This window comes from Crocodylus siamensis, chromosome 1 (genome assembly GCF_052110815.1).
Source record: "Crocodylus siamensis isolate JL-2025a chromosome 1, ASM5211081v1, whole genome shotgun sequence".
NCBI lineage: Eukaryota > Metazoa > Chordata > Crocodylia > Crocodylidae > Crocodylus > Crocodylus siamensis.
Genome location: NC_143395.1, coordinates 242,527,727 through 242,554,020, shown reverse-complemented (window position 1 = coordinate 242,554,020; position 26,294 = coordinate 242,527,727). Strand labels below are relative to the sequence as shown.

The window sequence follows — 26,294 nt, the reverse complement described above, 5'->3', positions numbered from 1 at the left end:
ATCAATATAACTATCATGGCTTTCCAACGTTAACATTTGTCCATTCTGTGGTGATAGGTAATTAATCATCAAACCCAAGGGCCTTTCCGTATGGGATCCCAGAGGGGTCAGTTTTGTCACCATTGTTGTTAAATGTGTATCGTGAAGCTACTTGGAGAATTGATAAAGTGGCAAAATATGAGATAACACCAGCATGCCACTGATATGCAGATTCATGTCTATTGGTACGAGGTGTGGGTGGGGGAGGTAGTAATCATAGTATTTTCACCTTGAAATCAGAGTATGACAGCTGGTTAAAGCTCAAGCTTATATTTCTATGTTCATTTGGGTAACATTTGGAGAACTTTGTAAATACTTTCCTGGTTGTGTATTTATCGATGAAGATGTCCGTTGCAAGATTATTCGAACTGACAGTTTAGCGGATATTTTTAATTAAGATGACCACAAAGGCTTCTTTCCATCCTTGAAATTTCAGCCTACATTTTAAGAAGTGAATATTATCAGTCAAAGATATTTAAAAATCCAATTGTCTAGTATCTTGGGCAGGATTATTGGAACAATCCCTAAAAGCAATTCACAGATTGTTGCCATTAAAGGACCATGACAGTTTGTTGGCCTTGACCAATAATACCTAGTGATGGTCCACAATCTGACAGCTTTACTTAGTACTTATTTGGTGAGTATCTGAGTTGGGTACTAGTATATGGATAAATTAATAATGTGGAACACCTACAATGCCCTGATATATAAACCCATGAATATGATGGGGCAGGCACTTTTTGTTAAGTATCCATTAATGGAATGTGCGTGCTTTATAGCATGCCTTTGATAAAAACTAAAAAGTTTTATTTCCAGTAACGCTGATGTGTATGAATGTCTGTGTGTATGCTGTTTTCCGTATGTGTGAGAGAAACAATGTAGGTTTTATACTTGTTTTTCTCCCCCTTAGCTCAATTAGGGCTGTCATGTATTTTTATTTATCCTGTGGGACACAATATTTGTGTGATTACATACTAGTGCATTATGATACTGGTGTTAACATCCTGGTTCATTGTCATTATGTACTGAAGCAAAAGCATGCCAGGAAAGCAGAGCTTCACAGCATGGCATAGTCTTACAATATAAAGCCATGTCAAGGGGCCTATGGTAAATTCAGGGCTCTCTAGTTAGGTGCGATGGCAAAAGGACACATTGATTTAAGTCAATGTGTTCAGTGAATTGACAATCCTGGGTACGCTCCTTTTTCTTGTAACTGCCATTTTATATTGTGTGGTAATTCCGAGAACCTTGGTTTCAGGTGCTGAAAAATCTTAATATTATTTTAAAATATTAATAATTGATTTTCCTGTCTCTTGTTCTTTTTTTTAAATCAGTTACTTTTCAAAGAGGGGATGGAGGACTAATGAGCAATGGAAGGTACGGTTGTTGGTAAAAAGATCTGTTTTCATCCTATTTTGTTTTTTGATAAGGAACTTGAAATTTCTGTAGGTAAAGGATAAACGATCGTTTATAAGATTGACAATTCTAGAAGGAATTAAATGGCTTAGTACAAGGTTTAATGATCTATCTGTTGTGCACTATAGAGGAATCAAGTCCAGATGTTTCATCTCTCCCAGATGCCCAGGAAGAAATTAGTAGTAAATATCACAAGGAATGTGTTCATTTGTTACCAGGATGTTTATTGCATTAATTAGACATTAGCAAATGAAGTTGCTGTTGTTTAAGACTCCTTATTGGCTCTCACTAAATTGCTGTGAGTGAACAATTACACATAATCGATCACAAAATAAATGATTCATGGATGATGAATAGGTTGTAGATTGATAGGACTGGATTCCACAACTTTGGCTACTCAATCGAAATTGATAAAAGCTGATAGCAGACTCATATATCCTCATCTATTTTCTCTTTGCCAATATGGAGATTGTAATTAGGCTCTGGTAATAACTTCCAATCTCCCATTTAATCAATATTTTAGCAAAAAGAGATTAGGCCTAATGAGAGCTAGTGGATGTGGCAAGGAAACTGCTGGATCTTCTTATTGTTGTTTCCATGGAAACCCATGTTTCTCTTAGGGATTGTACCAGAAGGGGCCTATCAGGAAGAAGTACAATGATTATAAATGTTGCTCCTTCTTCTTAAGTGTGCTAATAATCTGGAAAAGCTTCAGAACTTTTTTTTTTCACTTTACGCTATTTGTTTTCCTCGCTAAACTTGAAAATAAACTGTCCACATTGCTCCAGCTAAATTTCAGAATACAGCCATATTTACCCTTTATTTGGGGAGCATGCAGTGTCTTACAGCCAAAACTTGCTTCCTTTTTTTAGGATTTCCAGCTTTCAGGATTGCTCTCCAAGTCTAAAATCACAAAAGGGTAAAAGCATGTTATAGCTGAAGATAAACATACCGCCATGAACTTTCCATTAATCCCACTCAAGCCCATTTCCCATTAAGCCATACGAGAGTCCTCAAAGAAAAAGAGTTGCCACCCTGTAAATGACAGACATACATTTGGGATGCAAGGAGTGAAGAAATAGTAGCCCAAAGTCCTGGAAATGGCTGATATAGAGCAGTCAATTTGAGTGATTGTTCCCTTGAGGTGGCAATTTATCATTCAACCCTAGTTTAGGATCCTTTGTGATGGTTCTGCCTACTCCCTGTTTCAGACAGACAACAGTATTCATTTGGATTCTGGCAGAATCACAACTGATGCCTAGTCCCATTTTCACTGACAAAGTTGATTTGTATATAGCCTTAATTAACTGCTGAAGGTCTTTAAATCATGAAAGCCTGTACAATTTTAATTTGAAATAAATTAAAGTCTCCTCAACTGTTTGTTGCACACAGTGGCAGGAGAAAAGTGATATGGTCTTTCAATCACTATCATATCCAGAGTTGTCTCACAAACATAATTTAATTTTTTTTTCCTTTTGTTGTATCCTGCTTCAGTCGGCCAGGTCTGTTGAATGCAAGCGATCCCAGCTATCCGTGGCTTGCAGACTCTTGGCCTGCCACCAGTCTTCCAGTAAATAACAGCACCAGTGGACCTAATGATCTTGGGAATTTTGGTCGTGGAGGTGGGTTTTACTTTATAAGGTCACAGTGTCATGAGGAATAGGTTTTACTGTATTATGCTCTCTCTCAATTTTTTTTTTTTTATTTAGGTTCTCTTTTCTATGTGGGTGTAGTGCATTTTTCCCCCCTCAGCAAAGTGTCTTAGCAATTTAGCACTGCTGTAAAATTACTGAATTGCGGTCTAGTACAATACAGTTAAGTATGGCAATCTGTTAATTAGTAGTAGTCTTCGGTTTATCAGCATGTCAGCTCAATATTTCCTAGTTCTCATGTCTGGCCTATTCATATTGTTGGATCATTCATAGATAAACCAGGACAGCATGGTGGTGTTCTACAGGTCAGAGGATAGCATTTGGAGTCGGGAGCTTGATTTCTAAAATCTCCTGCCTTTGGAAGTGTTGCCATCTGAGTTACTTAATATTGCTTTGAATTTTCCTTTGACTGAATAACCTTTGGGCACTTCCCTTCAGATAGCTTAGACCTAATTTTGGTAGGTGCTTAGCACATGCACAATTTCAAATGAAATTGTGGGTGCTCTACCCTTCCAAAAAAGAAGGTCCAAAATTCTCTGTTTGAAATCCAAGCTCACAAGTCCCTACCTGGAAAATGTTGCTCTTAGTCTCTTGTTCCCTCACTCTGTAAAATTTTTTATCACTATTATTAGTTTCTATAGCACAGGTATCACTTAAATTAGTGTTTCAAAACCAATGCTAAATAGTTTTAAACAGTCTTAATGATAATCAAATTCCCTTTCAATTATTGAAGTGTCCTTTCTTTGGGTTTTGGGGTGTCATAATCCTATAAGTTTTCCATAATGTCTTTCAGTGTAGAACTGGAATTGTAACTTAAACATTTTTTAGAAGTTGAGGGATGAGTGGCAGAGATCCACCAAACAGACTTCAGGCCATTTTCATACAATACAAGGGAAAACGCAAGTAAAAACAAATGCACTGAAATTTAAAGCTATCGAAGTAATAAGCCAATAAGAATTACCGTAATTATCTGAATCCAAGATGATGTTCAATTTAAGATAATCCCCCAATAATTAATTTTTATACAAAGAAAGCTATAAATTTGTTTTAATTTTCCATGCATAGAATCTAATTATTGGAGGGTCAGTACAGCTGGGAAAACAATGGTGGGGGAGGACAGGCAGTGGGGAGGCAAGTGGGGAGGGGAAAGGCAGGCTGACCCTCACCTCTTACCTCATGTATACCTTGCCTTCCCTGCCACTCTCTTCCTCCCCCACCACCTCGTTTCCCACTACCATTTGCCCCCACCACATGCCATGATGCTGGGAGCCGCTGTGCTGATTCCCATGCTTCCCTATGCCTGTGCACTGAGTCCTATGCTGCCCTGTGTCCAGTGCCATCTTAAGCCTCCATACTGATGCCTCTTCACTGGTTGCCTTTCTTTTATACCAGGTCCTGCACTACCATGTGCCTCCACACCAGGCCTTCACTGCCCCAGCCTCACCCAGTAGATTTCTGCCACTCTTTTGACTGCAGCTACTGTCTTTTCATTAGATACATGATTCTAAGAGAAGGTCCCCCCTCCACGTTGAACGGGGAAGAACACCTTACCTTTGAACGGAATAAATATAATTTTAAACTGTAAAAATTGGAGGAACACTCCTTATTTTCATTCATAACACTTTGCTTGCAGTTTAAACCTTGTTCTGATATGACTATACCTTGGTTTCAAATTACATTAACACTTTTCATTTGGTTCCTAGACAGAGTCATCTGGGCAAAACTGTCTTCAAAGAAGTTAATGTGCTTGTCTTACCAAAATGATGTGATGAAGAAAGCAAGTCTTTAGATAATATTTAGAGCACAGCTCTTCCAAAATATGATTCTTTAGTATTTCCACATCTTTTTTTTATTAGTTCACATAGTACAAAATAAATACAATTTATTTCTCATAGCATTTGGCTCTATAAGCTCCAGGCTTGGAAGCAGGCTTCAAAGCTTTTAGCTTTCTGTTGCTGAGGCAGAATCAGATTCATTGAAGATGCAGAATATTTCTTCTTTGAATTTCAGCAATGAAATGCTATTTGTAGTCTTTAACAATCTAGGTTACATTTATGCCCTGACTATTTTGGAGATCATGGTTTCCCGTGCCGCATTTTCACAAGTGAGATGGGATGCTTCTGCTCTCAGTCCCTTGTTTTAATACTAGAACCATTTTATACGTGGTAAAAAGGCACAGACGTCTTATATGAGGCCAGGGGAGTATTTCTCTTGAATAGGGCTTGAGGAAAGGCTGCCTTCTGAGAATACCCCTATAAGGTATGCCATACCAGTTGTGCAAGGGTGAGGAATTGGATGAGAAGGACATGCTGGAATTGGGGATTCAGGGAGAGATCATACTGTGCTGTAGCCCTGCAGGGCTGCTCAGAAAACCTGCCATAACTTGGATACAACCACAGAAATGGCTGTAAAGCAGATTAGGATTGGTTGTGGAGAAACCTTCAGTGTAAAATATGGCTTCCCCCTTAAACAAGCAGGCTGCTCTTGTTGACTGTAGCACATGAGGGAAAATTCATCTCATAGTTCAGGTTTTGACCCACGCTTTGTGGTGTTGTGGAGTGACTCCTGGGACAAGATTGATTTTTAATGTATAATTACTTTGTCAATAGGTAGTTATGTAGTGGTTCATTTATTAGATAGATAGATAGATTTTTTTTTTAATAAAATTAAAATAAATTAATTATATACGGTTTTATTGAAAATTCCTAATATTCGGGGGGGAAGATAGATAAGTACTAGTGAGACAAACTCACAGCTTCTGAGTGCCAGGAAGGTGTGCACAATGACTTTTACATTATCAAGCTTGTGGTAAAATGGCTATATAATGTGGCAGCACCTCATTTAACAGAAATCAGCTCTGGGTACATGGAGTCATGGAGACGAGTATATTTTAGTGCTTTTTACTCCTGTCAGCCTGCAGGGTAAACTGAGCTGGACCCTCTTATTTTTTGTGCACCAGGAAAAATAATATTTACTAAGTTGTAATCCATTATGCCTGCATGAAACGATATATGACAAGGCAGAATCTTTAGAATTGATGATATAGAAGAAAGTTATGACACAGTTTGATTCACAGTTTATGCTCTATTTCCATGGCTAGGAGTTAGGAAAGGCATCTTTATAGTTGTAAACTGGCTACTGTTGAGTATATTAGATTAGAGGCAAGTCAATAGTAATGGCCTGATTTTGAAGGACAATGTTCTGTTTTCCAGATTCAGTTTTTTGCCTTCCATTAGCTATACCTCCATTTTCTATGTAGTTATTCTTCATGCAAATGTGAAGATAATTTAGCCATTTTAAATATGTGATTTTAAGTCCAGCCACCAGATATATTACTAGACAGCTAACACCAGTCAAAAGTAGCAAGTGCAACAGTCTCTATTTCAGAACACTCCTGAATTTGTGAGTATGAATATTTTAAATTGAATACAGAAGTGTTATTGTTGATGATGATAAATGCATTCCAAGAAGTTTCAACCAACGTCAGGGCCATGTGCTAAGGGCATATAGTAAGAAATATTCCCCACAATCAGTAGAGTAAACACAGAGAAAAAAGTGAGAGAAAGAAGAATGAATCATTGTACTTGCATTGCTGAGGAACTGAGACACAAATTGCTTAAGTGACTTGTTCAGTGAGTCTATGGCAGAACCTAGAACTGAACCCAAGTCATTACCTTAACCTTAAGGACATCCTTCCACATTGATTCTCAGGTATATGCTATCCCGGCATTGTACAACAGGTTAAACCAAAACTTCAGAGCTGAATTTTCTGAATATAGGAGTGTTGATCATAATTGTAATTTAGACCTGATAGAGCCCATGTGTAATAGCTGACAATGTTATAAAATAGAAGTTGTATCTGCTAGCAAGTTTTTTGAGTATCACTTTTCTGATCTAAACTGTACTAGAAATATAGCCCCTTTAATATTTGTCTGTATGAGAGTATCACAATGATCAGATGAGCTGCATTGCTCCATTTACCCTTGTAGCAGTCACTTTAAGGCACTTCGTCAAATTTCAGTGAGCTTACTTTTAAATGTAAATTTCTAACAACAACTCTTACTATGAATTTTATGAAGGAGAGACACTTCAAATCTAGATGATTGAAATGATAAATCTGTAATATGTAACAGGTGGAACAGATGGAAAAAGGAGCAGGTATTTGTTTAATGCACTGTATTTTGTCTATGGTTACATTTCAGTATGCTTTGCTTTTTGAACTGAGTTATTCTGCACTTCCAAGGTTGTATTATTTCAATTGATTGATCACATAAATCTCTTCAGAGTAGCTGAAATCTTATCACATTCTGAAATGACTTATTCATGTCAGTTTTCCTATATTGTCAGGAAGAAATGTCTTTTTTATGTTTTAGAACCAAGTCAGATAAACCCATGTACAAAACTTAAGGAAAATGCAATTGGTGTCCCAAAAAGGATTAGTTTGAGGGCCTTGGCATCCATTCAGTAGTTTGCTACATATTTTCAGAGAGAGAGTTTCCTCTGTGATTTGTAGATTCATTCCTTTCATCATTACCCTGAAGCCCAGACAGTTTCATTGGTTCTGACATAGAATGAACAATTGAAAACATTCTTCAGTAGAGAAATATTCCAAACTTCACTTTCACAGTTGAAGGTATGGAAAAAAAGATGGTTTTAGGCAGTGAGACGTGAAGGACAAGGGGTAGGCCTGTCACAGATGCTGATAGCTTGGCGATGGCTGTACATCATCTTCCCTTCATTGGCTCATGGACCCTGTCTCAGCTGAAATGCAAACGTGCAGAATGACACATTTATTTTTCATCTTAAACCTTGATACTTTCAGGCTTCCTGTGCATCACTGATTTGTTTCATTCCCCTGTGTTCACACAGATGTGCTGCCACCGGTGCCAGGCCAAGGAGATAAAACTGCCACTATGCTTTCTGATGGAGCCATTTACAGCAGCATTGACTTTACCACCAAAACAAGTTACAACAGTTCCAGCCAAATAACACAGGCTACGCCATATGCCACCACCCAGATACTGCACTCCAACAGCATCCATGAGCTGGCAGTCGATTTACCTGATCCCCAATGGAAGAGTTCAATTCAGCAAAAGAATGACCTCATGGGATTTGGTTACTCTCTGCCGGACCAAAGCAAAGGCAACAATGGTGATTCCAGCTCTTATTTTCCTGGGCCTCTGTTGTTTGTGCATGAATTAGAAAATCATAGTTTGTGATTCACTCTTCACATTTACCTTAACTAATACTATGCATCTTGCATGCATACTTTGTCTTACACCATCACAAAATAAATGGTTCTGTGCTTTTAGTCCTTCTTGTCTTTGGTAGTCACCAGCCCATCTGTATTTCCATTAGGAGAGGCTAGGCAAAACATTTTTCACAGTCCAGCCACATCTGCTTTTGACTTGCTAACTGCACGTTATGCATGTGCTTATGCTATAAACTAATCACATGATGCCACTATGACCTTTGCCCTTTAACCCTTAGCCTTACTTTACATCCCTGACTACCGATTGGCTGAGGGATTGTCTAATAGAATGCCACACAACCAGTCACAGGATTTCAGCACTACCAGCTCTCACAACAGCTCAGAAAGAAGTGGCAGCCTCTCAGGTTGGTTTCATTACAGTTCGTGAAAGGACAAATTTGTGTTTGCCAGCAGCTTGTTATGTATTTATTCCTAATTGTCGTCACAAAAGAGAGAGTACCTCCAGCATTTCCGTGTCTGCCCATTTAAACTTGAGTGAATATGTAATTGTAGTCTCTTCTGAAAAAGTCTTTATAAGAAATGTTGCGATCTGATTTAGGATTAGAATGGTCTTGAACCCGTCATGGTACAGGAAATGTATGAGAGGCAAGGTTTCTTTTAAAGAAAACCTTTTCTTCTTAAACCTTGCTTCTTGTACATTGTCTTATTTATCTAGAATAGTGAGAAGAGCCATTTAGAAATAATAGAGAAAGCTTTTCTGCCTCTGTTCCCAGTACTCTTCAGTTTAATGAGAAATCTTATAACATTTTCACCCATCTCATACAATGTTAAATTTGTTACCAGCTCATTCAGTCCAGACCTCCCCAGTAGAGCCTTCTGAGTGGTTAATGTTTGTTGAATCATTATCCATTCCCAACTCCTATTCCGTATCGAACAAGTCACCTAAAATGGTAGAGTCCACAATCTCGAAAATTGTGCCACAATCCTGTGTACAAACATAATGTAAACTGAATGTGTGTGCTGCATGCTATATTGGAAACACAACATATTTTCATTGGACAAAAACAAATGTAATACATTTAATTGTTCCTTGTCGTTAAGGCAATAAATAAGAAAGTTCTATTTAATAAATCTAACAGTTTGGCTTTGTTATTTTATGTAAAATTATGCCATTTTTAAAGTAAGAACAAAACCAGCGGCTGCAGTTAGTGAATACGGTATTGCATGTAAGCAGAACAGAATAGAAATACAGGGAATTTAATTACAGATACATATTTTAACTGCAGCCTTTGAATTCCTGTTATAAATTGGAACAACCATAACAATACAAATCAACTTCAGAAATGGCTTCTCTATGTCAACTTTAATTTCTAGTCAGAATAAATGCTGAGATCAGAGGCTATAACGATTGCCCTATTATTCAAATAGCCAAACTGTTTACCAATCTCACATGAGTAATATTAACTTATTCTAGTGAGCTGGAGAAATAAATTTATAGTGATGTCTAGGAGAGAACTGGAAGTTAAAGTTGTAAGGTACTTCAGGTGCTTGCTTCTGATATGTGATGTCTATTGAGATGTATTTTAGGAAAATTGGTTTGTTCTACTACATGCCTGAAATTGCCAGTTATCAGAGGGTAATACTGAGCTTTTAAATGCATTACGATGTAATGTTTTGTTGGGTTTTTTTTCTGTAATTGAAAATGCCAGTTAATCCAAACCAAAGTTTTCTTCTACTTAGAGAGGAATTGGATTTTCCATTCTTGGTGATTTTTAAGGCCTGGCTTGACAAAACCTTGGGTAGAGGAATGTTTTAGCTGAGGATAGTCCTGCTTTGAGCAGGGAGTTGGACTAGATGACCTCCTGAGGTCCCTTCCAAACCTCATTTTCTATAATTCTATGATTCTAAAGTTGTGGGAAAAGTATCAGTATTAATGACTTTTTTGTTGGAAAAAGATGCATATCATTCCTGGACTAATGTTTGATTCTTTTTTGACTGGTATGTCATACCTGCATGTTCAGTTCAGCATGAGACTAGGTAGATCAGGATGAATTATATTGTCCTTTTAGAATGAGGTCTTATCTGTAGAAGATGCTGTATCTCAAATATGAGCTTATTTGAGTTGGTCCAGTTAGTATCAAGGAAAAAATTAAGATGCGAATAATTAGGCTCTTAATTTCTTTCACAACCCAAGTGAACATTTGTACCGATTTAATATTGGAATCACCTTGACTTAATTGTTCCAGTTGAACCTTCTGAGTTTTCCTCAGGATCTCACAGCTTCTGTAATACCTAGTTTCCCAGGTGGATTTAGGCTCACGGTACGGCATTAGACACAGGTCAGAACTTGCCTTGCATGAGCAAAGCTAGCTAATTCTAGTGAACTGGAAATATCCAAAAAGGTGCAAAAACATACGTCTTAGTTGTCAGTGGTCAGTGGATGCCGCCTTCTTGCCTGAGGTTAGAGCTTGTCCTCAGTTCTGCTAATAAGGGAAAAATAATGTGTGTCCATTGCATTATTAATATCCATGAAGGATGCTGTTGCCTGTTCCCTGAAGCACTCCCCCATTACAACAATATTTCATCTCCATTGTCAAACTGACACTGAAATAGTGTTTAACCCCTGCACCATCCGCAGATGGTTCCAGGTTTAGGAATAACACGTAACTGGTGATATGTCAAAGAGAATTTTAGAGTACTACTTCTGATCCAACTTCTGGTTGGGTTAATCAAAGCACCGACAAATTTTGTTTCTCTCCCAGATGCATAAGAACTATAATTTTCCTCTGCAGTGCTTCTGACAATGCTCACCCAAAAGACCAGAGAAATATCACTTCTGACAAATGCACACTGAAAAAGGGATGTCCATTCAGCCCATCCCGACTCCGCTCCTGATCAGTGTAAAGGGCTGCTCCAGCCCAGTCTGCCTCCTCCTGGAGGACCAGTACAAACAGCTGCTGCATAGCTCAGTCATAATGCTGCAGATGGGCAATGTGAGGGACCATGACTGGAGCCCAAGCTCTTCCTGCAGGACTTCCCAGCCCAACTCCACATACTCCTCCCTGAATCAGAGAAGTATGGGACAGTCCCACCTGCCCATTGCATCTCTGTGTTCAGGAGAAACATATGAGGTCAGACTGAGAAGGGCTGCAGGAAGAGTGTGGGCTCTAGCTGCAGCTACTTCCTGATTTGCCTCTGCAGGAGGCACGCAGGGGATATCATCCTGGCTGCAATACCACCCCCATCATGGCAGCCCTGGAAGGAGCTTATGGCACCACAGTTGAAAACAAATACATGAGAGGGTATGCAAGAGGCAAAGACTTTTGTGGGTGATATATTTTATTGGACCAACTGCATGAAAGGCATAGACTAAGACAAACTTTCAAATGCAATGCATTCCTGTTTGGTTCACAATGCAAAGGTAAAAGGAAGAAAGGGAGGGGGGAAAGCAAAAATAAAATATATTGTTTTGTTTGCACCCATCTCTTCCAGTTGCAATAGTTGTACTACCCATTATCCACTGAGTTCACAGGATAGAGAATGCTTTCTGCAAAGCGAACCCTGTGAATCATGCTGTCCTAAGGCATTGTGAAAAGCTTATTGGTACTGATTTTTAATTGAACTTATTAATACCATTTCAGGAAAAATGCAATTACTTTTACATTTTCGTTTTGACAACTATGCTTGTCATTCTGCCTGAAAAAAAAATGACTCTAATGACAAAGTTGAAGGTTGTGTCCTTAACCTCTCTGTTTCCCGCAGAAAGAGATTATGCAAAATGGTATTATAAATACACTGAAATCTGACATTTGAAAGAATTTGCTATGGTCTATTATTTTTTTCTAACAATGAATTGCATGGAGGCTTGGAGCAGACATGAATAAATCAATAAATATATATTTTTGATACAGCAAAGTGTGTTTTTACTTTATTCAGCTTATGCACTATTGTGATGAGGCTGTGTGGGGCTTATGTTTTAAAAAGAAGTAATTTTCAGCAATTATGCAGAATATTTTCCTGTTCCAGCCTATTATTATTTATAACCTTGTAACAACTTTAATACGTTGATGGTGATGCTGCTAAGATATAAATACATCTTTTTTTTTGAGTATGCCATCTGGAATCAGAATTCTTTCAAAGATATATAAATAGCCAACTTTTTTCAATCAAACTTTTTTTTCATTTTCAGGTGGCAAAGGAGGGAAAAAGAAGAAAAATAAAAATGCTTCCAAACCCCAGAAAAATAATGGTTCGAACTGGGCCAACGTCCCCCTCCCACCCCCTCCAGTGCAACCCCTCCCAGGCACAGAACTAGAACACTCTGGGGTTGACCAGCAAGAAGCAGGGTAAAAGCTTTTTTTCTCTTTTAACAATGTTTTACTGTGAATAAAAACATCCTCGTCTTAAACAGCATACAACCCAAGAGATTGGATTCCTTGTTATAATATTGCTTAGTGCTTTGTGAACCTGCAGTGCTTCTCAACCTAGGTTGAGTTGTGCCCTTGGCAAAACTCCCCTGAGCCCCTTGGGTAGAGGCATAGAGAAAAGTGATCTTACCTACCCAGGGTGTCTCCACACGTGGCTCTTCCAGGCCATCATGACTCCTCTCCAAATCAAGACTGGCAGTACTTCTTAACCCTAATCCTGTATCTTGTACTTATTCTGGAAGTCTTCTTGAAGTAAGTGAGTTTGCTTGTACAAATGATGATCATGCTCTTCAGAGTGGCTAGAAATAGAAAAGAGGATAACACTGTATCAGCATCACTTACTTAAGAGCATGATTAACTGGTCAATCATGTCCTAAGTGTGATTTCTGCCAGGGGGGTTTGGAGTGGTCCTGCCACCCTTTCTCATGCCATTAAAGTAGCTCCATTGAAGTACTTTGAGTTATCTGCGGGAAAAAGTACTTCTCAAAGTAAACAAAGGTGCAGAAACCAGGTATGGGTATGTCTGTACTGCTTCTTCAGAGACTACCACTGAGACCCCTGGAAGCATGTTATATGCCAGTATGGTGTGATACATCATAAATTCCAACACATTGAAATTGTAGGATATTCCTGTACTACAGAAATGCTGCTGTGTCAATGAGCAACTTCTTTGTGGTTGATCCATAATTTTTTTCCAGGAATAAACTGATTCACATGTTATGATTTATTGTGGGATACCTACATCTAACTTGCAACAAATGTAACATTTGCCAGGAGTTCTAGCTGTTTTGACTCTGCATGTGCCAAACATGGAAATGAACTTGTCAAAGTGCCCTGGGGGCACTCCCTGCCACCCCTTTCAAACCTGCAAGATATGGATCTCAAGTGTGGCAGTGGAAGGGACCCCTGGAGAAGGTTCACCATGTAATTTCTGGTATATGTGGAATATGTGGAGTAGAAACATGCTTCTTAAATGCTTCAGTCAGCAAAATACCAGGGACACAGCATAAACACACCCTTTGATTGTTCTAGTTTCTTGACATCTGACAATAATGCAGAAGATACTGAAAAGAACCAAGGGATGATGCTCTTCTAATACAAAAATTGAGGAGTCTGCACAGCTGAAACATGAGATATAGTCTGAGGTGTCTTGATACTTGATACTTTCTGGGTTATTAACACTTATTTCCAAGAGAAAAAAAAAAACAGGCAATTCCAATTTTGGAATTTTTAGTAACGTTTTAAACTTTTCTTCTAGAGAAAAAGGAGAATATCAAACTAATAAATGTAGGAAAATAGATGGTTATTGTCCTGGTTGATTCAGGATTTTGTAAAAGAGATGTGAGAGCAACAACAAGTACTGCAGGGGTAGCTGTATCCCCTATTTTCAGCTTCCTCCTGAGGCAGGCAGACCACACCAGAGAAGCTGACATTTTTTTTAAGTCCCTCAATCAGGTAACCATCTTCTCTCTCCCTTCCTTTCCTCTACACATACATCAGCATGCCCCCTCCCCTCCCAGTCTCCACTCTTCCCCACCTGCCATTGCCAGAATCCCCAAGTGACTGAAAGAATTGAAGGGAGGCTGGAGAGATGCTTCTGTTGAATTAAAATCATATGTGGAGTCAGTCTCGGCCACAGACAACACTAATGGGGGTATAAGTGGGTGGGTTCCTTTCCCCTGTGGCTGCTTCTGGGCTGGTAGGGGGGAACCAAGCAAAAAAAAAAGGGAAAACTGCCTGTCACTGAACCCAGCTCCCCATGAAGCCCAGCTGGAGCATAAGGGAGAGGCTTTGGAGCTGTCTTCTGACCCCAGGCACAGCAGCAGATGGGGAATGGGGAGACATGCCACTGAGCATGGAGGGGGGAGGAATTTTTACCCAATTTGGGGACCTAAAAATAGCTCCCACTGCTGCTTAATTGATATCATTGACTGAAACGAGTGTATGTCCACACTGCTACAACACCTCTAGATCTGTCCCTGGTTATGGTCAAATTTGTATGGAGACTGTAAGTCAGCAGAGCTATGAAAGGAGCAAATCTAGCTTTATGGAAATGTAGTTTATGATGTGGTTGCTAGGGATAGCAGAAGATTGGGTTAAACAGCCCAGGAGATCCTTTCCTGTCCTATATTCTTTTTTAGAATCATATTGAAAAGCTAGGTCATGAACTATTTATAGAAACATCCCAAAGATCATGAGATACGGTTTGCTTTAAATTCTACTTAGTACATCATTTCATTTTGCTTACCAATCCACGTACTACCTATGTATTTGTCAGTAAGTTCACATGGCTCTCAAAAAACATATGTACATATTTAAAAGACCATCTTTCTCCAATTCCACTGTTATTCTACAGTTGACCTTCTGTTTCTTCATTTGGCTGTATGCTTTTCTAACAGGTCCCCACCTCCACCTCCTCCTTCCATAAACCTCCATGCAACCCTCCATATGCCTCCTTTTCATTCCTCTGTGATGTACCATTTTTACTCAAATATAAGACAACATTCCAAAATTAGATGCTGTATATGGAAAACTTATATATTTGTTACAAGTTTTTGGAGATAGAATCTAATTATTGGCAGTTTGCCTTGAATTTATCCCCCTCCTACAGTTAAAGCAGGGAAAATAATTTTAGGGGGGTCAGGTGGCCCCTTTGCCATCTCTCCCCTCCAATTTATTCCCCCTGTAGCCCCTTCCACTTCCTACCTCCTTACTCCTTAGACCCTGCTCTCCTTGAGCATGTGGAAGTGAGGGACAAATTTGAAAACACTGGACACGTCTACATGAGATCTTTACAGTGGAGCTGACTAATTAGCTCCGTAGTAAACATCTCACTGTCTACACATGTGGCTTTAGTAGGCCACAGTAAACTGATTAATTCCACTGTAGGAGCTAGTCCTGCAGTGGAGCACCCTCATGCCCCAGTCATCCCCTCCACAACATGTCGAACCAGGTCAGAGCACCCCCAGGCTGGCAGGCTGACCCCCCAGACTTCCTGCCAGTTGGGACTGCTCCATCCCAACTCAACATGCTGCAGTCCCAGGCACACATGCAAACATGGCTCCTGGGAGCAATAAACTCTGGCACACTATGTGCTCCAATTTATTGTATTGTCTTAATACAATACAATAGACTTATTTCAAAGTCTACAGACATACCCACCTAAGCATAGTATGCTATAGTAATTAGCATATAAGCAAAGTACTATGGATACCCACAGACTTAGTTCATCCAGAGCTGATGCTACCTTTTTTGAAACTGCTGCAAGTTTCAGTGCAGGTACTTCATAAACTTGCTTTTAAACAATGCTTTGTTACCTAGCTGAAAGCCAAAAAGCTCATGACTTACCATATAACTCATTTTTCTGGGCCCCCAGCAGAGTCAACAGCATTTCAAGCCATCATGACCACTCTGCAGCATTGCTCAATATGTATGTGTACTCCAGATACCCCCCACAAACTAACCATGTGCTAATTAGTCCCCCACCTTCATGACTGGAACCAGGTATTCTCGCCATGAGTCTTGGGATCTTCCAAAACTTTATATTCAGATTAAAGTGCAGGGAAAACTGGTCTTGTTCCACCTCATGAAAGGCAGGGCCACACTAATCATATGTGACAGGGGGAGAAAGAGGAATTCTGTGTGAAGTGTTTGGGGCCCTTTTTGATGATGTTTGCCAGGCATTTAAGGCTGGTGAAGAAATAGCAATCCCTGAAAATGGGAAAGAAAGGCAGAGCTCAGCTGTGAGAATGAAGAGGAAGTTGAAATGTATTCAGTGTACCAGCTCACCATGACTTAAAAAGTGGCTCACCATGACTTAAAAAGTGTCAAGGCTGAGTGGGACTGAGCACAATGGGTATTCATGTGTATTGTATTCAGATGAGTTCTAGCAATCTATTCTTGTGTTAGGTATACTTACCTGGCAGGGAAAACACCATGTATCTGGGTCCATGAAAGCAATTTCCCTTAACCATTTGCAGGGTTACCTGTTCTTCTGGCATGGTTTAGTACTTGCTGAGGTTCTGGGGCTTAAAGCCCATTCTATGGAAATGGGAGGTTCCTCCCTAGCTTGCTTCTCCAGCCACATGGCTGAGGGTAGGCAAAACATAGGGACATCTAAGCCCCAAGCCTCCATGTTTGGGCCTGCATGTAGGATGCCTGCCACAAAACTTTGAAAATATCTGAAGCCCCTGGTGGGAGTGTAGGATTTTTGCCAGTTGTAGGGCCACTGACAGTTTTGGGCTGACTCATGGATTTGGACTTCATTTGGCTGATTTGGCTAGAAACATGAAAAATTTAGTTAAAAAAAGGTACAGTGTGAACTGTGTAACGGGACTACAACAGTTTAACTGGCAAAGTATATTTTGATCTGCCAAGTGAACCGCAGTGGCTACTTGACAGGTTGTCAAACCCCAAGACCTCTGGGTTTGGGCCTGCATGTAGGATGCCTGCCACGTGCATTTGGGTATATCTGAAGCCCCAGTCTGAAAAGCCTGGGGTGGAGCTTAGTTGTGGGTTATAGCACCACATATGGTTTTTGAGCAATTGAGTTTTGCTCAATCAACAGGATTTGGAACTGATTTGGCTAATTTGACCTGGCACAAGAAAAATTTTCCCCAAAAAGTTTGCCCAATATGGGCCCTATGTTTTAAAGTCATGTTCAGTGCTGGTTGCATTTAATCAACTTCATAATTGGTTTCCATTACTGAGCACATAATTCTTTTGGCAGTGGTTTACTGATAGCTGATGTATTTAATGAGGTTTCCTTGTATGCAAATGTAAGATGAGGGTTTGGGGGGAAAAGCCTTGTCTATATTTAGGTAAATACAGTACTTCCTCTTTTCTTCTTACTCAGCTCCTTTCCTGGTCCTAAAATATAATTCTTAATTTTCCTTTCCTCACATCAAGGATCTACTTAGAAAATGTATTACAGACATAGCATGTTATTGTTTAGCCAAAATGCTTTGGCAGCTTTTCTTTGGGGCACCAGCTCCAGAACAAGAATTCAAATTGCCATAACCTGGATTTCCAAAATGTGAGTTGGATTCAGAAGTGATCATTATATCAGAGAGATATTGCCAGATCAGCTGCATCCAGCAGTGCAAATGTATACTAGCGTTTCTGATTAGGTAGTTGAAAGATGAGGCTGTTGAAGGGAAGTATGTTGGATTGAAGCAGAAGGCTATTAGACCATCATTGGAAGGGAAGAAAAATCAGCTACACTTACGTTATTTGTAGAGTGGATGAGAAATTCATCCCTACCAATCTGGCTGTGGTTAAAAAGTTTTTGTTTGGTTCCTTTTAGATAACAGGCACATTCTTTTTCCCCCACCAATCTGACATAAACAGAAAGATATTATTTAATACCTGTCAACACAATCCACCTGCTAAAATTCCACAATGCTGGTAAACAAATGCATATTAGAACTTGGGTTTGCATGAGATCCTGGCGCAATTACATTGACTTGTAACTACCTTTGTGAATCAATGGAAATTCTCACAGCATAAATTTCCATTCAGCATGAGTAAGAATGTTAAAATTACTCCAGTATTTTAAATATAGTTTAGAATTCTACATTTTACCAATATTTCAAGGTGAATAGGATATCTATTAGTGTTAGGAAGTACCAAAATAAATATAGAATAATTGCATTTTTTCCTATCATTTTGGTGTTAAAGGGTTTTCTTAATGTGTGCAGCTACTGCACTAAAAATATGCACCAATAAGCAAATGAATTCTGTTCCTTCAAAGATGACAAGTTGATAAATAAGACAGGTAAACTGATGAAGCATCTACTAGAGGTCTTTGTGACATAGGGCTTGACTTCTCAGTTGCATTAAGTATCTGTGTGGAAGAAATTATATTAGTCACCAAGACAACACCGGTTATTTAAGGCTCAAGTCCTCAGTGATACTGACAGATGTTTCTAAAGTTCCACACAACTCAGACACAAGTTTTCCTGTTATCACAATTTTTAGTCTGTTCGGTTTGTTTATTGATAGCAATTTTAAGGAGATGTTTTAAAGTTGTATCTTACCAAACAAAATGAAAATTAGAGACACAGAACCAGATACCCAGTGACAATAAATTGGCATGGCTCCACTGAAACCATTGGGGTTCCACTATTACTACATCAGCTGAAGATGTAGCCAGTGTGTTTTGCCTTTCTATGTACAGTTTTTTTTTCTTTCAGCATATTAAATTGGAAGGGAAGTACAAATAAAAAGTTTTATTCTTTATGTTAGCTTTCTTATTGAGAAACTGTGTGGACAACTTGGCAGATATTTAGGGGTTTTTTACCGTTGTAATTGTGATAATTTAGATTTATAATCTATATGACAACCATAATTTTATATTTTAAAATATATTACATTTGAAAATAACCCTACTGAAAATCAGCATTCAAAAACAAAAGTTCCCAACAGAAAAAATGTAATCCATTCAGAATGCCCTTGCAGTTTGGTCTGAATGAATAAAGTTAAATTAATGCCACAAGAAAATTGAATGCAGTGGAAAATTCTTAACTTCTCCTCTCCACCTCCAAGCTTGATTGTTAGCATAAGCGATCCAACTAAACCCAATTACAAAGATCAAAGTTAGCATCTTAAATTGTACTCAGGGTCCTACAGTCTGTGAAGTAAATGTATGCTATAATCCCCATTAACAGTAGCATTAAATTGGCAGATAGCAACATCATGCACCAACCTAACTGCCCATGTTGTCTTTAAGATTAGTCTTACAAGAAATGCATTATAGCAATAAACTCCACAAAAACATGTTGTGACAAGAAAAATGGTTCACAGCACCCACCCAGAGACAGCAAGGGAAAATTTACTCTTTGCTATAACTACTACCTGCTCTCCAAATGTAAACACCTCTCCTATACTCCCTCAGACTATCAGTCTCGTAACAAAAGATGGTCATTGTGCCAAAAGCCCACTTCACTCTTTTACACTATATAAATATGTCAATCTGGCCTTTAAATTGCTAAAGCTTGCTGTGGGAGAATGACCTGGCAGTGCTCTGCTGGTGATAGAGAGTACCAACTCCTGTGCCAGGCGTGCTGTCACACACAACCTAATGGGTAGTGGGGCTGTGGGTCCAGGTGGAGGGAGAAAGTCTGCTATAATGGTGTGTCTACAAGACACATTTACTGTGGAGTAGACTAATTCACTCCACGGTAAATGTCTTACATCTACATATATGGCCCTATTAGGCTGAAGTAAAAGGCCCCTACCCCGCCGGAGCTTAGCAACAGGTTCGCAACTCCTGCAGCCCCAGCAGAGCCTGCTCAGTTACCAGCTCCCGCAGGCAACCCAGGCTCAACCGCAGCTACTGGCCTCACTCTCCGTAAGTCAAAGTGAAAGGTGTTTGCTGTGGGAGACTCCATCCTGCGGGGCACTGAGGGGGCAATCTGCCGCCCCAACCCCTTAGCCCGGGAAGTCTGCTGCTTCCCGGGGGCCCACATCTGAGACATTGTGGAGAGGATCCTGCAGCTCCTCTGGCCCACAGACCACTACCCCATGCTCCTTATTCACGTGGGCACCAATGACATGGCTCAGAGCACCCCCAGCCAGGTCATGAGGTGCTACAGGGAGTTGAGAGCGGGGCTTAGGGGTCTGAGAGCTCAGGTGGTGTTTCCATCGATCCTCCCAGTCTCGGGCTATGGGCTGAGGAGGGAGAGGAGGATCCACGCAGTGAACCAAAGACCGCAGAGCTGGTGTCATCGAGTAGGCTTTGGCTTCCATGACCACAGCCCGCTCTTTGGTAAGAGAGGCAGTGAGCTGCTGGGAAGAGATGGCAACTGGCATGGACAGCTAGAGACCCTCTGGGTAAAAATTCGTGGGAAAAACAGCACAGGGGACACAACGGTGGGAGTCTACTACAGACCTCCCACTCAAAGTCCTGAGCTTGACCAGGAGTTTGCCCGGGAACTGAATGAGGCTGCTTGCTCCAGGACCTTGGTTGTCATGGGTGACTTCAATTACCTGGACATCTCATGGGAAGATCACTCAGCAAAATCTGAGCAGTTGCAAAGCTTCCTCTCATGCATGGATGACCTCTACCTGACTCAAGAAGTCTATGGGCCAACGAGAGGCAAAGCGCTGCTCGAACTGGTACTGGCTACAGGGGACGACCTAATCGGCGACCTAGTGATCAATGGAAAGCTGGGTGACAGCGACCACGAGCTGATCACCTTCACCATCTGCCGTAAAGCTGGCAAGTCAGTCAGCAACACAGAAGTCCTTGACTTCAGAAAAGCCTACTTTGACAAGCTCAAGAGGCTTGTCGGTCAGGCCCTCAGGGACCATGACCCCAGGGAGATGGGAGTTCAAGAAGACTGGTTGCTTCTCAAGGAAGCGATCCTCAATGCACAAGCTAAATCTATTCCAACACGGAGGAAAGGCAGCAAGAAGGCACAGCAGCCCCCCTGGCCCTCCAGGGACCTAGCGGACCTCCTACGGCTAAAAAGGAAAGCCTACAAAGGATGGAGGATGGGATTTACCTCCAAGGAGGATTATTCTGCACTGGTCCGGTCCTGCAGGGAGCAAACCAGGAAAGCCAAGGCTGCAACTGAACTCCAACTAGCTTCAGGCATCAAGGACAACAAAAAGTCCTTTTTCAGATATGTGGGGAGCCAGAGGAAAAGCAAGGGCAATGTTGGACCCCTGCTAAACCAGATGGGGCAGCTGGCAACTGACGCCCAGGAAAAAGCCAACCTATTAAATAAGTACTTTGCGTCAGTCTTTTATCAGTCCCATGGGATGCCCATGCCTGCTATGGGACAGGGAGATCCGGGTTATGGGGATCCCCTACCCTCCATAAATGCTGACCTCGTGAAGGAACACCTTGAGAAGCTGGATACCTTCAAGTCAGCTGGCCCTGACAATCTGCACCCCAGTGTACTCAAGGAGCTGGCGAGCGTCATAGTCCAGCCCCTGGCATGGATCTTTGAAAACTCCTGGCGCTCTGGTGTAGTGCCGGAAGACTGGAAGAAGGCCAATGTGGTGCCAATCTTCAAGAAAGGGGGGAGAGTGGATCCGGCTAACTACAGGCCCATTAGCCTGACTTCTATCCTGGGGAAGATCTTAGAAAAGTTTATTAAGGAGGCCATCCTTGATGGACTGGCCCAGGCTAACATTCTAAGGGATAGGCAGCACGGGTTTGTTGCGGGTAGGTCTTGTTTGACCAATCTCATTTCCTTCTATGACCAGGTGACCTATCACCTGGTCAAGGGAGAAGAGATTGATGTCATATATCTTGACTTCAAAAAAGCTTTTGATCTGGTATCCCACGATCACCTCTTGGCCAAACTGCCCAGTTGTGGCCTTGGGTCCACCACGATCCGCTGGCTGGGAAACTGGCTTCATGGTCAGACCCAGAGGGTTGTGATTGATGGCAGTCACTCATCGTGGTGCCCTGTGACTGGTGGGGTCCCCCAAGGCTCTGTCCTGGGATCCATCCTGTTCAAGATCTTCATTAATGATGTGGACATTGGAGTCAGGAGTGGACTGGCCAAGTTCGCTGATGACACCAAACTTTGGGGCAAAGCATCCACACCAGAAGATAGGCGGGTAATCCAGGCTGACCTGGACAAGCTCAGCAAATGGGCGGACGAGAACCTGATGGTGTTTAACACCGAAAAATGCAAGGTTCTCCACCTTGGGAGGAAAAACCTGCAGCATCCTTATAGGCTCGGCAGTGCTACGTTGGATAGCACTACAGAAGAAAGAGACTTGAGGTTTATCATTGACCACAAGATGAACATGAGCCTCCAATGCAATGCTGCGGCTAGTAAACCGACCAAGACACTGGCTTGCATCCATAGATGCTTCTCGAGCAAATCCCGGGACGTCATTCTCCCCTTGTACTCGGCCTTGGTGAGGCTGCAGCTGGAGTACTGCGTCCAGTTTTGGGCTCCACAATTCAAAAAGGATTTGGAGAAGCTTGAGAGAGTCCAGAGGAGAGCCATGCGCATGATCAGAGGTCAGGAAAACAGATCTTACGATGACAGGCTGAGAGCCATGGGACTCTTTAGCCTGGAAAAGCTCAGGGGTGATCTGATGGCCACCTATAAGTTTATCAGGGGTGACCACCAGGATCTGGGGGAATGTTTGTTCACCAGAGCGCCCCAAGGGATGATGAGGTCGAACGGTCACAAACTCCTGCAAGACTGTTTCAGGCTGGACATAAGGAAGAATTTCTTTACTGTCCAAGCCCCCAAGGTCCGGAGCAGCGTGCCATCAGAGGTGGTTCAAGCACCTACATTGAACACCTTCAAGAGTAAATTGGATGCTTATCTTGCTGGGATTCTATGACCCCAGCTGACTTCCTGCCCTATGGGCAGGGGACTGGACTCGAAGATCTCCCGAGGTCCCTTCCAGCCCTAATGTCTATGAAACTATGAAAACTATGAAAACTTACCTCCCCAGCAGCGTAGTACTTGTACATGCAAGTATTATTCTGCTGTGGAATTTTTTATTCCATACAAGTGCTTGTGTAAACTCTGGCTGGGGCATGAGGGTACAGCTGTGCAAGAGCTGCCTACCTGCTAGCCCCATCCTGGAGTACCCTTGTGCCCCAGCCAGCCCCTCTGGACCATGCTGAGATAGGTGGGGAGCTGCGCTGGGCTGGCAGGCTTATCCCCTGGGACCCTTGCCAGAAGTGGCTGCTCCAACCCAGCAGAATGTGCTGCGATCCCAGACACACATGTAGATGTGGTACCTGGGAGCAATAAATACCAGCACAATACACGCAGAGTTTATTGTGTCACCTTACTAAGCATGTGGAGATGCGTCCACAGCTCTGCTCTGTTCTTCACTCAAATAAGTTAATGAATCCCTGTCAGTTCCAACATGCAAAGGAGTGGGGATAATAAGATAGGTGTGAAGGCTCTCTGAGGTGAACTCTTTACCCCTTCATTATCCAGGAAGGAATGTGCCCATTCTCAATTGAGAAAACAAACATTACCATCCAAAGAAATGTATGTCTTGGATTATTATTTAAGTTATTCAGATGGTCAGTTTGCCTGAGTGTATTACCATACCACATTCCTTTCCTATGAAGCTTTCCTCATTTAGCTGTTTTTCTATGAATACTATCCATATTCCCATCTGCAGTTTCTATCTGTTCTTTAAGCTGTCTTCAGTCCAGCACCCTTCTTGCTCCCCATCTTGGGTGGGGGAACAAACTTTTAAGGCAGAAACAAGTGTACTGATTGTTACTGGACGCATGAGCAATTAATGTGCCTGAATTTTCTGTGCAGAGAATTCAGATCCATTATACTGCACCTTGCATGCATCTGAATGTATGCCTGTCAGGAGCAAATTTGCTCTCAGTCGGACAGTTCAGTCTAGGGCTGCTCCTGCCATGCTCTGCCACCCTTCAGCAGTCAGGGGGAGGTCCAGGCTCACCCTGGTACCAGCACTGGGCTGGCAGGGGACATGTGTCCTGAGCTCTTTGGGGTAGGGGAAAGCTGTCCCACCTGCCAGGCAGCTGCCTCACATGTGGAGCTCAGAACCCATCCCAATCTCCATGTGGCAGAAAATTGAGATCCATTAATTGTATGTGTAGATGTGCACAGTAACAATATTCAGTAAACTTGTGTCTATCTTAACATTTTGTTGTTGTTTTTTTCGAGATGGGGAGCAATACGGGGTGCTAGACTGAAGATAGCTCAAAGAATGGACAGAAACTGCAGTTTGCTCCTGGTCAGCATCTACACATTCATGTCAGCATATTATTTTAATGCGCTGATTTCTAGTACCTGGATCTATATGTACTAGAAAACAGTGCATTAGACTAATCTACTGCACAGTAATTGCTGCACATGTGTAGAGGGTGACACTTTACTGTACATTGGATTGGTCTAATGTGCAGTAAAACATCTTGTGTACGCCCACCCACTTCTTCCTATGCAGGAAATATTTATTAGTCATGTGATATCAGTGTAATGGGTAGCTGAATTGTTTCTTGAGTAAAAGTAATGGAGGTAAATACCTTTTTAAATCAAAAAAAGATTTTATGGACAATAACAGAAGGGACAGATCTTCCTTCTTGTCTGAAAGCCTTATGTTTCATTGTGGTAACACCTATCATGTCGTCTGTCTTGTCTGTTCAATATTACAAAAAGATGGCCACCCTGTCAATATATCAATAGGGAGTATTAGCTAGCTTGTTTACAAATAAGAATGTGACATTAAAAACAAAAGACTGATATGGCAACAGTAATAGATAACGTAACAGTAACAGGAACAGTAAAATCTGTCTCATGTTTACTAAGACAGATTTCTGATGTGGATTTAATTACCCTGGTCAGAAATCCCTGCTAATACTCAGATGCTTATATTTAGCAAGTAGGTACAAGAAAATGCCACACATTTTGGTCAATTGCACTTACAGAGGAAAAAAAAGAATATGGATATTGGCCATTTTTTATTCTGCTGTACTGTACTCTCATAGACTCCAAAATCAAGCAAGGTATACCAGATAAAGTTACTTTGTAGCAGTATTGGTTTTTTAACCTTTTTTCTGGCAGAAATTTGTACAGGAATTTAAAATTAAAATTGCAAAGGGTTTCAGTATCCCAACTGAACCCAAGGGTTTTACAGCTACAGCTTTACAGCTTCAAAAATCATGTGAAGAAAGAGAACCTATGGAGAGTCTTCAGATCTTAAGAAACAGACCCTCAAACTGGTTATAGGGTCATTTGAAACAAGTAGGGTCACCAGACAAATGTACCCAGAGCTCATTAATGCATCTCCAGGAAGTCACTATGGACTTCTTTTCTCTTGTGTCTATTTAAAAAGAAAAAATCAGCATAATAAAGTATGGAATTGAGAAAAAAGGAGAGAGAACGAGAATATACATGACAGGATTTTACACCATAAGTTCTATAGTAGCATGAGGCTAGGTAAGTTCTCTTATTCTCAGGTACTCAGTAAGTGCCAACAATACCTTTAGACCATCTTATTCAACCTTCCAGCCAGCTTTGGGGGATGTTGCTGCTATGTGTATGTATTATGTCATTTAGTGTACAGACATGCAACAAGGACAGTTTCTGTAGATACTGTAACTTGAATGCATTGAAATTTAATTCATTGAAAACAAAACTTGTTAAACTACAAATAAAGTAAAATGTTTATATTTTAACCCATTCCCCCCACCCCCCCCCATTTTCCTTTCCTTTGCAACAGTCAGGCCCAACTCTGGACCCTAGTGCTCAGCTCAGGCCTGTGCTAGAAGGGATCTCAGTTTAGGTCAAATGATCATAGGCAGCTATCATGATCCCTCCCCACTCTTCTACATCCATATATGGTGTGGGGGGCGGTCACATTAGTGGTAGTAAAACATCCAGCTGGTCACATAACAGCAAGAGAAAAGACAGCTTGTCTTTCCAGTCACAGGGTTCAGTAACCAATTAAATGTGTAATAATGGTAACTACAAGCCTTCCAAACTGCTCTTGGACCAGTCCAACATTCCTAGTCACTGTTTTGGGGATGCAAGCAGAGATTTAACATCTGCTTACTAAGGGGGGGTGCAAGCA

At 41.1% G+C, this 26,294-nt stretch overlaps 1 protein-coding gene across 17 annotated transcripts in view; it reads left to right on the top strand.

Annotated features, from left to right (window-relative positions):
• Nucleotides 1-26,294, top strand: part of ROBO2 (roundabout guidance receptor 2) — a 663,916-nt gene that overhangs the window by 593,062 nt on the left and 44,560 nt on the right. For 11 of the 17 annotated variants that reach the window (XM_090059886.1, XM_090059876.1, XM_090059819.1 and 8 more), the window contains 5 exons: nucleotides 1,374-1,416; nucleotides 2,950-3,077; nucleotides 7,977-8,258; nucleotides 8,598-8,723; nucleotides 12,509-12,665. In XM_090059886.1, the coding sequence (XP_089916012.1) occupies nucleotides 1,374-1,416; nucleotides 2,950-3,077; nucleotides 7,977-8,258; nucleotides 8,598-8,723; nucleotides 12,509-12,665 (736 nt within the window). The remainder of the gene's footprint in view (nucleotides 1-1,373; nucleotides 1,417-2,949; nucleotides 3,078-7,976; nucleotides 8,259-8,597; nucleotides 8,724-12,508; nucleotides 12,666-26,294) is intronic. The other 6 variants (XM_090059908.1, XM_090059849.1, XM_090059897.1 and 3 more) reach the window with 1 other exon arrangement.